Genomic DNA, 12,993 nt, shown 5'->3' with positions numbered 1-12,993 from the left:
TTTAGACCACGCTTGCGTTGGCCGTTCTCTCTCTTTGCGTCGTGTTCTAAAGTACGTAGCTGTATACGCAGCCTGTAAAAATGGCACCCCCATATGATTAGTGCATCAAACAGCTCTCTGCGTCGGTGAATTTGAGCTAAAATGGCCCAGAACCGACGTGAAAACTCCAGAAAATCGGGTCTTCCGCTTGCGCAGAAGAGTTTTGTTTTGTTTTGCTCGTTTTTTGTTGTTGTTTTTGATTTCCTCTGGACATCCGCGTTGCGTATCAAGCCCAATTACAAAGCTCCGAAATCAAGATACTGAACACAACCCCCAGAACCACGGAAAAAAAGAAAAAAGAAAAGAAAAGAAGAAGAAGTAGACGAAGGAAAAAAAAAAACAACAACACGATTTAATGGACTCGATAGGAATGACTTATAGCAAGAAGGAATCTACATGTAGGCAATCAGATATGCAAAGAGCTGCCGATTAATTCTTCTGATTCTGCGTGGGACTTTGCCTTAATTGAAAACTTGAATGATCCGCTCTCATACAGGTGATAGACTACGAATTGCCTTGATTCTGGAAAATATTTTTTGCCCATCTTAGTTTTGATACTCTCCTTGAGCTTCCTCGATTTTGATGTGTGAATGTTGGCGGTCCTGCTTTATTATTATTATGTGATACGATGCACCCCCATTATAACGAACACTTTTAAAACGAAATTTCGGTCACCACTAAATAAAGATTCAGGCCGCAACATTATCCGCTCTTTTTTTTTTTGTGTGTGTGTGTGTTCGGTTATAACGAAATTTCAGTATAACGAAAGACGACTGCCAGTCCCGAGAACTTCGTTACAACGGCAGTCCATTGTATGTCACTGGCGTAGCCGGGGGGGGGGGGGGGGGGCGATGGGGGCGGTCGCCCCCCCCCCCCCCCCAAGATTTGGACCGGGGATTTGCGAGGCGGAAAAAAAAATGCGTGTATACTGTATGCATGCACATGAAGCGGGTCTCCTTTTCAACCTTTCATCAAATAAGATCATAATTTTTTGAATATCTCACTCAAAGTGTGCACCAGATCGTTGAATTTCAGCTCAAAATATGCAAGATCTCTGGTGCTTGGGAGGGGGATACCCCCTCCCAGACCCTCCCCCTCTGTGCCTTTTTCCCTAGCCTTAGTACACTTTTTAGAGTTTTTTAAAAATTATGAATAATTCTGAGTGCACATGACTTATCACTTTTATTCCGAAAACTCAATGTTCCCTCATGTTCAAGGGAAATTTCCCCTTTTAATCGACCCTTTTCTCCCTAAGCCCCCCCCCCACATCATTTTTTTTAATGATTTCCCATACATTCCATCAAATATGCGTATACGAAAAATCTCAATTTTAACCTTAAAGGGGATGGCTAGTAACCGATCAGTGGGAATCAGTGGGAATGCTGAGGGATGATTGTTCCAATCCTTGTGGGATTCATTTAACCCTATTCTAACTGGGGGTTCAAATTGACCCCCCCCCCCTCGACGTTTCGCTCCACGATTCCGCAACGCGCAAAGATTTTGCCGCGTCGTTTCATGACTTTTTTCATTGAAGTCTCTCGCATATTTTGAGACCAAATTTGCGACGTCCGGGTACACTGTTCTGAAGTTATGCAATGTTTTGCATGTCCATGTCAACCAAAAAACCGCTCAAATTCATGATTTCGTGTGCAAATCCAATATAAACTGTGTTTTTTGGTTTAATTGATATAAATTAGATTTTTACAACTTTTAACCATTGAAATAAATCAATTCTAACGTAGATAAGCTTGAAAAAGTGCCTCCAACAAATTTTGGCAAAAAACCAATAGAATACAAAAGATAGAAAAAACAGCAAAATACATAAGAAATTAACAAAACAATAAAAAACAAAAGAAAATGATTTTGATTGCGCTATCTTGTTTACAAGAAAATTGTTTGATGTGTCTTGAGGAACTCTGACACAAAAATTTAATAATCCTTCAGTCTTTTTGATGGAGTTATAGGTGAAAATATGATTTCATGCGTTAATTTGCATAATTAATTTATTACAAAAATATGAAATCAACATTTTTCTATCGTATGACCATGTAATCTTGTAGTTGACATTCGGCTCTATGTTCAGGCAAAATTTTGCGGCAATTGCGCAATCGGCGGCCGAGATCTGAAGGGGGGGGGGGGGGGAGGGTCAATTGACCCCCCCCCCCCAGTAAAAACTTGGTCTCAAATAGCCCAGTTAGAATAGGGTTAAGAGTACATTAAGAGTACATTATATAGGCCCTATCTATTGTTGTGTGAAAATTATTTGCTTCAGAACGGTCTCATATTCAAGTAATGTGCAGATTAATGCCCTGTCACTGACCAGGCACGCTAACCTGGAAACATTAAACTGCACATTACTTGAATATGAGACCATTCTGAAGCAAATAATTTTCACACAACAATAGATATATAATGTACTCTTAAATGAATCCCACAGGGATTGGAACAATCATCCTCCAGCATTCTCACTGATTCCCACTGATCAGTTACTAGCCTTCCCCTTTAAAAAGGCAAAAGCTCCATCGTACGGGAAGGGTGGAGATAACACTCGCCCACGCCTTCTTCCTGCTTGACCGCCCCTCACCCCCCCCCCATGCATGTAGACTGTTGCTACACTTTGAACAATAAACAGCTTTCCAAATATGACACAAAATATGTGCACCAAAACGTTTAACTGCAATCAGAAAATTACATAGAATCTCCTTCCACAGACTTGCTACACTTCTCTTCTGATTGAAAATTTTCCAGATATTCCAACAAAAGTGTACGCGAGATTGTTGAATTTCATTTCTAAAAGCTTAAAACGGAAAAGAAAAAAGGCTCCCTTGAATATGGGAGAGGTATCTTGCCACCATTCCGTTGCTTGTTACCCACTTTAGACCTAGTACACTTTTGGGAATGACAATTTCCGAATTTTCCACAAAAAGTGTGTTCTAGATCGCTTTATTTCAATTCTTAAAACGCAAAAGCTCCGCCGAATAAGAGCTAAATTCCGTGATTTTAACACTTCGATAAGAAAGTATTGCACCAAAAATTTGCACCAAATCGCTGAATTTAAGGTCTGAAAATGCAAAATCACCTTCGTGTGGGAGGGGAAATGCTCCTATGTACACCCTCGTTGTGCATGCTTTTTCTGTTTGATTGCTGAACAGACAGCGTTCATGATATTCAGTGTAAGATTAATACAAGACGTTTATTTAAATGATACCATTTTATAGCCATAATGTTCAATAATAATCGACATGAAAATATATTGCTACCTTAAACAAGTGGGACTGTTTCAAGTCGATGAAACACGCAAAACATGCATCAAACTGCACCATTTGCAACATCAAAATGCAAAAAGTTCTCACCGTGTCTGGGAGGGGGGACACCCCCCTCCCACACCCTCCCCTTCCCCCTCGCTCGCTCCGCTCGCTCGGGCTCAGTCACGTTCATGATATTAAGAGTAAGAATTAATACAAATAATGATACCATAATATATATATTATTGGCAAATTGTGCAATCATAATCTACACTAGAATATACTGCAACCTTAAACAAGTGGGACTGTTTCAAGTCGTTAAAACACGCAAAAACATGATATTCAGTGAAAAGAATTAATACAAGAAGTGTATTTAAATCATACGATTTTATGGGAAAATTGTTCAATAATAATCTATATCAAAATATGCTGCTACTGTTACGACCAAAATCACTCTGAGAATGATCTCACAAAAGAAACAATCAACTGATGTTCAGGCGGTTTATTAACAGTGATATTGTGGGTACAGACTCGAAATCGGTTTTCACATCAGTACAATAATGATCAATAAACAATTATAAATCGGTAATGGAATCACTTACAGGCAATATCCCTGGAAATCAAATAATCCTTTGAGAATGTCCAGATACGATGTTCGATGCACAAATTAATGGTCCTTGATGCACCGATGAATGATTCCTCCGATGTAAATCCAAAGGCACAGGTTGCATTAATCCACAGTATAAATCCGGGGTAAAATCCACGATAGATGTTCACGGCGAAACTCGCAGAATCCAAACGTTGTGACGACCACGTCCAGTTGATGCGTTGAATGATGATTCACTTTATAATGTCCGGCAAGGAATCTAGCCCGTCACAGCTTTGCCGTAACAATGTCCGTTGACACTAAAACATGGAGTCTATCTCCAATGTAGGCAAATTAATTCTCTGCAGGCAAAATGTCTCCCAGGCCTTATCTCCACAAACACAGTTTGTGTAGCAGGTCAGCAGGTAACACAGGACTGACTATAACAAGTCGCTTCAGAGCCAGAAGTGACGTAACTCTCAGAGCAGAGGTGTTGGGTACTCTACCTACCTCAGAATTTCTCCTGCTTATATACTATCCATTCACCCCTTTCTAGTACATTCTGTAATTTTCTCCAACCTGGGGCCACATACCTGAACATACTAGCAAGTCCAAATTCCAGGAATCCTGGATGACTCACTGCCTAATATGTGCATAACATCATTGCCAAAATTAACTACCAATCACATTGGGTTACAAGGGCAGTGCCTCACTCAGCCAGCACTTCTTAAAATTTTCTGGAATGGGTTAAATCATTCTAGATTGAATGAGCTATAATGTATTTCCTGTCACATGCATACATGTACTGTAGCTACATTGTATACCATGTAGAAAATTCTCCACTGATCTGGTCAGCCTGTATGTACTATATCTATATCATATAGAATGTTCTCCATTAATCTGGTCACCCTGTGTACATACACATTAAAACAACCATGCACACAGCCATGATACATGTACATAACTACTTGTGTGTACATTTGTGACACTACCTTAAACAAGTGGGACTGTTTCACGTCGATAAAGCGCACAAAAGCCTGCATCAAATTGCACCATTTACAACATCAAAATGTAAAAAGTTTTCACCGTGAGAGGGGGGACACCCCCCTCCCACACCCTCCCCTTCCCCCTCCCTCGCTCGCTCCGCTCGATCGGGTTCAGTCGCATTCATGATATTCAGTGTAAGAATTAATACAAGACATTTATGTAAATGATACCATAATAGCCAAATTGTTCAATGATAATCGACATGAAAATATATTGGTACCTTAAACAAGTGGGACTGTTTCAATTCGATAAAACGCGCAAAAACATGCATCAAAATCGCACCATTTACAACATCAAAATGCAACAAGTTCTTACCGTGGGAGGGGGGAAACCCCCTCCCACACCCCCCCCCCCCCCGCTTGCTCCCCTCGCTCGGGCTCGGTCGCTTCGCTCCCTCGCAGATTAACCGCCCCCCCCCCAAAGATCAAATCCTGGCTACGCCGTTGTTGTATGTGTATACAGGCATCTCCCTATAGGCCCTTAGTCGGCTAAAAACCATGCAGAAGGCTATTGCTTTTTTTTGGGGGGGGGGGCATTGCGCTGCTTGTATCATATCGTTGAGTTCAACCTCCTCAACATTTTGGTGTCAAATTTGTATTATTTTCATTTCAGTAAAATGTTAAACATTGAAACCACGAGGGCGTCATAATGATACATACACACTTACTTGTGTATTAAAAAGGAGACCTCCAGATGATTTTCAGACTTTTACGTTTGAACAACTATAAATTAGTTAAACCGAGTACCGAGTTTCAGAATTTATAGTGATTGCAGGGTGTCAGGGGGAACTTACTGTGCTACTTTACTCTAATCTGAGACACATAAATAACACAGCGTGAAGATTTGTTTGGGTTCAAAATGCAATAAACAAAAATTTAATTCCTCTGCGGGTTCTATGTTTTCTGACAAATCTCATCATAGCGCAATTCAACATACAGTGCACTCCCGTTATAACGAAATGCTCGGGACCGGCAGTTTTCTTTCGTTATAACGAAATTTCGTTATAACCGAACAAATACAATATATAACGAAAACAAGGAAACCACGCATATATATCATATTCTGTTTGCTGAATACTCGTCATTCACTGGAAAGCTATCTGAAATGGGAAGGGATTATTTTATTACAATGTTAAACGCAAGTTCCCCTCAGAAACTGTGCATGACACAAGGAGCGAACACACAGTGATGTGAAGCATTCGCCCGTGCAGAGACACTACAAATGCTTTTTCCGCTAGGTATTTTCGAAAGCAATTCCCATTTCGTTATAACGGAGCAAATTTCTTTTGTTTTTCTTTGTCAGTGGCGCTCGGAAAACACTTCGTTATATCGAAAATTTCGTTATAACCGTGTTCGTTATAAGCGAATTTTGTACCATAGGCTTTAATGGTGTTAATTTTGGGACCAGAAGTTTTACTTCGTTATAACGAAATTTCGTTATAACCGTGTTCGTTGTAACGGGAGTGCACTGTATATGAATTATCTGCTTATATACTTAAATATTCCACTGAATTCATTAAATTAAATCAAACTCATCAAAGTCCCTGTTACAATTACACTACACTTATACCAAGGAGGTTGAAGAGATGGAGTAACAACAGAGTTATTCCCTTTGATCTATGTTCGCAGCCGCCGCTCAAAAATATTTGAAGCATGTGCCAAACAGGATCTGCCGCGCCGATACGAAGACAATTGACTCGTGTCTCATTGCATAATCACCAGCCACTTTCAAAGGAAGATATGTCTTTGTGATGGTAATTACTTTTCGCTATCCCTTTTTATAAAAGCTAGGTGGTACAGACACGAGGGTGCGCGAACAGAAATTGAGGAAAAAATGCTGAAATGAAATTGAAAATTACTGGACTGGGCACACGCGGGCATTAATCTGACATATTAAATGGATTAGTCAAATACCGGTTAGTGATTGGCTAAACAGAGTCACGTGATGGAGGTACATTCGTTATGCTCGCCCATGGGCGAACATTATGTTCTTCCCATATGGGAGAACATTTTCACATAACAAATGACAGAATTCCTAAGACCGACCACCCACGCGCGCACAGTGAATTTGGTTCTGCGCTAGCGAGCGATCGAGTGCGTTGCTGTGCTCGAACTCTGCATGCATGCTGGTGGTTGCAAAGATCGTACACATGTAACTACAGCCCAGTCGCTGTGTAGCGCACTGCGTATTACTAGTAAAAACGTCTGGTCGGGCTACGCTAGCTACACGGATAAAGTGCAATACACTGAATCTCTGCGATCTTTGGTGGTTGACGTTGACGTATTTGACTAACCCATATAATATAACAGATGATGACTTTTGTTGTCGGGAACATGTACCGAACGTTCCACCCTCAGGGTTTGAAATGCTATTTCGGGAGGCTATAAGTCCCTTGACTTCGTCTCGGGACTTATAACCTCCCTCAATAGCATTTCAAACCCTTCGGGTGGAACATTCAGTATGTTCCCTCCCCCGCCAGTCATCATCTATATAATATCTATCAATAAAGAATTATACTTGAAGATTATTACATGTTAGTTTCATATGGGGAAATTAAGTCGAAAAGTGATAAAACCAGCTTTCCAGGATGGTACAGTTTTAAACATTTTCACATAATACAGCTCTGATTTACACTTTTGCGCAAATTTCTGACCGGAATTGACTTTTGTTTTTCACGTTTTATTATTAAGTGAAATTTCATTTTATTTAATGAAAAAAAAGCAAAATATGGCCAACATTATGATAATGTTCAAAATGAATCTTCAGATTGCTCAGCAAGACGGCGGCTTGGAACATCGATCATCAAAGGCACAAGTGCACCTGTGGAATTCTTTTGTACATCAATAGAAATCTGACAACTGTTTGAATAAATTACCGCTAGTTGGAACTCCATGTATAAAACCTCCTTGCATATACTACCGCCTACGGAGCTCCTGTTACAACCAACTGCATTTCGTAATGTTTACAGAGGTGAGAATGGAAAAGCCAACATTTCAACCGGGAATTCTCTGAAATGTGAAGAAAACAACAACACGAAGAACAATAAACTAATCCAAGATATTTAAGTGAATTCAATATTTTATTGTCACAGTGGGAATACTGCTTTTCACTTGTACAAAAAAGCAAGTAAACATACATATAAAAAGACGATTTTACAGTAGTCAATACAATGAATCCACATTAACAGAAAAGTGATTTTATGTCTCTAATCCAAATGGTGCAGGAGGGATTATGTTGAATGGTTGCCCATCCGTCGATCAGTGGACCCACTGTGATCCAGATGAAATACGTTCATAACACTATTTTTCAAACAAACAGACAGACCAACCTACGCCGGCATGACATTTTGTTGACGGCTCCTCTGTTCGTTATTCTGAGGGTTCATTAACCCGAAAATAAAATAAGGTCTGTTATTCCCAATGTTCGTTAGTAAGGAAATAAGGTTCATTAATTTGCACTTTTTTTTTTCCTTTTCATTATTCGATTAAGGAACCTTATTGACACAGATAACGAACTTCAAAATAACGAACTCCTTTTTTCTTTTTTTTTTCTTCTTTTTTTTTTGATTAACAAACCTTAGTAGTCGTTATGAACCTTCGGAATAACGCCACAATTAATGTTCGGATTAACAAACTTATTTCCTTTTTTTAATCAAAGAACATCTAGGTAGAGGAAATTTGTGTTTCAAAACAAACCCTCAATCTGACTGATGAACAATTGGGATATGGCTATCGCAACTTGTAATGGATTAAGAAAATCTGCTCTGTGGTTTTTGTGGTACTTTCGACGTGATTGTGTAGCTACAGTAATTTAAATTCTGGGCAAACTCCATAAACATGTTGGACTGAGGTCAAGGTCACTAAACATTTGGCTAAAAATGACATTTTCAAACTAAACCTATCAAGGATTGTTTCGTAATGCGTATTTTTCTAGGAAGGATAGAAAGAAATAGTGATTGTAAACCTGATGTAAATGTTAGTGGTGAAAGCCACCCCCGCACACACATACACACACACACGCTTTCACGTGAAGAATCTCGGGAGAACCCCCTCTTTCCCTCGGCCAATCCATGGTCAATTTTGTTTCAAGATCAATGACATCAGAGTTTAAAAGGGATTTGCACATTGCATTTATGGCGGAATGATGGAGAACTTCATGGAAGCAAATACAGGGCTTTGTGTATTCATGGAATATCAAAGCTTTGGTGACTAGGTGGGCAGGCATCCAAATTGACTGTGCAGTGGACAAGAGGAATCGTTCTGATTTATCAGCGTCTTCACTTCCAGTTAAACTTCTTGCCCACCATTCTTTCAAACACTGCGTTTCGCGGGCGGTAGAATTCGCGGACCCTGTTTTCAACCTGCTTGCTCACTACCGGGTGCGGGCGCCCTTTGGCCTGCCCCAGACATCGTTTTTCAGGGTCTTCGTGAGTTCGACAGTAAAATCCCTTCTCATTGTCGAAGTAAACGGAGGACTCGTCAAAGTACTTTGGGAGCCCGAGAAATGTTTCGACCTCCTGGAGGATAGGGACGGGGTTCGCCTGCAACTGGTCGCCGTCGATCACCAGGAAACGGCGAAGAGGGAAGTCAGCCAGCCACTTTTGGAAATATTTGCCGTAAATCCCTCCGTTAATGACCCAGTTATTGCGCACGATGCTGCCATCCTTGGCGAAAACTGACGCCTCGAACGTCTCTCGGCTCATTTTGTCTCTTCCTTTCATCGCGAGATGGTGGACGTAATTGGACACGGCTCGCGAGAACGGGTCCCGGACCACGAGAATGAACTTCGTTGTGGACGGCATCAGCTTTTTAATCATCGCGGAGATGTTGGAATGGCGAAGGTACTCGGGCGTCTTTTCCATGGTTACTTGATACTTGGAGGAAATCGGCATTTGCTCACGATACCAATCCATTCCTCGCTCGAAGTGCCTAGTCCAGAAGTGAACCTCTTGCGAATAAGAGCGAACGATGTATGGATGTGCCTCGAGAAAGAACGAGAGAGCCCCCGTTCCGCATTTCATGGCACCAATACCGATAACAGTCGGAAGGCGCCGCCTGCAATCCAGGGCTGCCATGAGCGAGGGAGGCCTTCCGTCCTCCGGGCATGTTATGTTTTTCAGCAGAGGGGCGGACTCTTTCGGCGGCGCACGACCGCGCCCGTCGGACTTCCTGGATAGCGCCCTCTGTAGATGACTGGCGGTAGATTTAGGTTGGGATGGTTTCACGTCATATTCGGACCTTATCGGGGAAAAGTATTTAGTGACGGGAGAGGTGAGTCTTGGGTCCAGGAAAGGGTAGGCGAAACAGAGCGTCACCGTCACACCCAAAATGGCGCCCAGGCCGATGGACCTTACGCTGTCTCGTGACTGTGCCATGGCCGTCTTTCTGTGAAGGAAAATACAGACAAAAAGGATGGTGTGTCACAAATAAAATAATCTATGGCAAAATTAAGTTAATTCAAAAGCATTATTTACTATTTGTAGAATAAACAAAAACCCAGCTGTAATTTTTCAAGATAGTTCTACAATGTGATTTAGGAATAGAAACAAAAATGACAATCGATGTTCAGTATTGTTAAACATACAGAATGTGAACAGTAGCCTAGACTAAACCGTGTACAGTTATGGTTTATTGTGAGAGAGAGAGAGAGAGAGAGAGGGAGAGGGAGAGAGAGAGAGAGAGGGAGAGAGAGGGGGAGAGAGAGAAAGAGAGAAGGGGAGATATCTCCTTATATTCTAGGCTCTCCCTTATTATGGTAGGATGTTGTATGATACAACCTAACCTGCTCATAGGAATATGTAGAATGTGATAACCTGAGTATTTTCAAATTACTGCTCCCAATGGTAAACAATTTACTTAAAGGGATAGTACAGTATTGGTGGAGATGAAAATTGGGCTTTTAAATTTTTGTAAGATACCAAGAAAACACTTATGAACACTTGTTACTAGTACAGAGCATACCATTTGAAGAGGAATTCAAAGTTTATATGATGAAAATCGGGTTTGGAATGACTGAAACATCCAAAATCAAAGTAAAACAAAGTGATCGTAATAAAAGATGGGTCCCACACTTTATTAGAATCGCTCTGTTTTGGATATCTCAGCCATTTCAAAACCAATTTCCATCAAATAAACGTTGAATTCCTTATGAAATTACATGCTCTTTGATATTTCATAAGAGGTTTCTCTCACCCAAAAATATTAGAAACCTGAAATTAGGTTTCAACCAAAACTATACGATCCCTTTAAGGTATGCTGTGGGTGTCTTCAGCAATCAATATCTTAACTTTCAAATGTAATTGAAAACACATAGAGGTCTTACACATACACACACACACAGAAAAAATAGGGACAAATGATTTTTTACCGTAAATTTTGATAACTATCTGAAGTGAATTTTGAAAATATTAGATAAACATGAAAAGAGACAGTGGCATATCGTGATTTTTAGCTTATCTCAAGTTTTGAGTTCGACTGACATTTTTTTTTATTTTTTTTTTTAGAAATACATCCAAGGACTGGGTAGCTAGAATCGACTGGGTTCTCGTTTATTTCTGTGCCCGTAGTCAAGCATCGTTATACATTTACCAATATTTAGCCATCAATCTCCGTTATTCGTTCTTCATTCATAATCAAAGCCCAGTCAATCTCGATCGCTCGAGTCGAGTCAAAAGAATAAGCAGTGACGATATCTTTCATAAGCAGTGACGATATCTTTCGATTAACATGAATCTTTAATGACACATTAAAAGTATATCTTAAATTAATACGAGTCATCCGGGTAAAACTTCTCTTCAACTCATCCCATTTTTCGACCTGTCCATCGGAATAAGAAATCTTCAAGGTTTCCATGCCGGTAGAACGGTCGGTTGTAGTACAGTGCACTCCCGTTATAACGAAGCCTTGGACCGGCGATTTTCTTTCATTATACAGTGCGATCCCGTCATAACGAACACGGTTATAACGAAATTCCGGTTATAAAATTCCAGGTCTCAAAATCATTGGCTCTATGTTTGTTTGTTTTTTTCATTTGTTTATTTGTTCGGTTATAACGAAATTTTGATATAACGAAAGAAATCTGCCGGTCCCGAGGACTTCGTTATAACGGGAGTCCACTGTATATATACAAGCTGAATCGTCATAGCCGAACAGTAAAGGACGTAAAGATAAGTAGATGATGATTTGGGGACCTGGATTTTTTCGTTGTTGTAACAAGCATTTCGTTATAGGCCATAACCGTGTTCGACGTGTTCGAAATAACGGGAGTTCACTTTAGAAGGCTTTACAGTAGGCCTACTGTACATTTTTTGTTCTTGGCATCTCTGTGATTATATTACAACGTTAAAGGAATCGTATAGTTTTGGTTGAGACCTAATTTCAGGTTTCTAACATTTTTTGGTGAAATAATGAGAAACCTCTTATGAAATGTGAAAGAGCATGTAATTCTATGAGGAATTCAATGTTTATTTGATGAAAATTGGTTTTGAAATGGCTGAGATATCAAAAAAGAGCGATTCTAATAAAGTGTGGGACCCACACTTTATTACGATCGCTTTGTTTTACTTTATTTTTGGATGTTTCAGTCATTCCAAGCCCGATTTTCATCAAATAAATTTTGAATTCCTCTTAAAATGGTATGCTCTGTACTATGTCATAAGTCGTGTGTTTTCTTGGTATCTCGCAAAAACTTTAAAGCTCAATTCTCATCTCCACCACTGTACCATCCCTTCAAGCTGTTCAAGAACTGCACATGTCTCCTGAACTATCATAGCGAAACTTTAAAATGTCATAACTTCCTAATTTTTCTCCCGATTTCGATCAAAATTTTACCGTTGAATTCGTATTTGTTACTCTTTCTTATCAAACAAACCTATAGTTGGAATGGATTTCCCCTTTAAGCTATCTACCTGTCTTCATTTACTGTCTTCATCTTTTCAGTTATTCTTGTATTACCCTCTCTTTTCGACGATGCCCCTGCATGTCGTCGACGGGAGGGTCTTCAAGCCGTCCGCCGACAGGCCCGGAACGGAGCAGCCCTGTACTCCTTACAGAAGCAGGCAGCCGATATTTACTGTTT

General features: G+C 40.2%; 1 protein-coding gene across 1 annotated transcript; it reads right to left on the bottom strand.

Annotated features, from left to right (window-relative positions):
* Window positions 1–9,193: 9,193 nt before the first annotated feature.
* On the bottom strand, window positions 9,194–10,291 carry LOC140226716 (heparan sulfate glucosamine 3-O-sulfotransferase 1-like). The gene has a single exon (XM_072307155.1). It carries the CDS (start codon window positions 10,289–10,291, stop codon window positions 9,194–9,196), a length of 1,098 nt encoding a protein of 365 aa, XP_072163256.1.
* Window positions 10,292–12,993: the final 2,702 nt, after the last annotated feature.

This window comes from Diadema setosum, chromosome 3 (genome assembly GCF_964275005.1).
Source record: "Diadema setosum chromosome 3, eeDiaSeto1, whole genome shotgun sequence".
NCBI lineage: Eukaryota > Metazoa > Echinodermata > Echinoidea > Diadematoida > Diadematidae > Diadema > Diadema setosum.
Note: the sequence above shows the minus strand (reverse complement) of the source record. Positions and strands in the feature narration are given on the sequence as shown.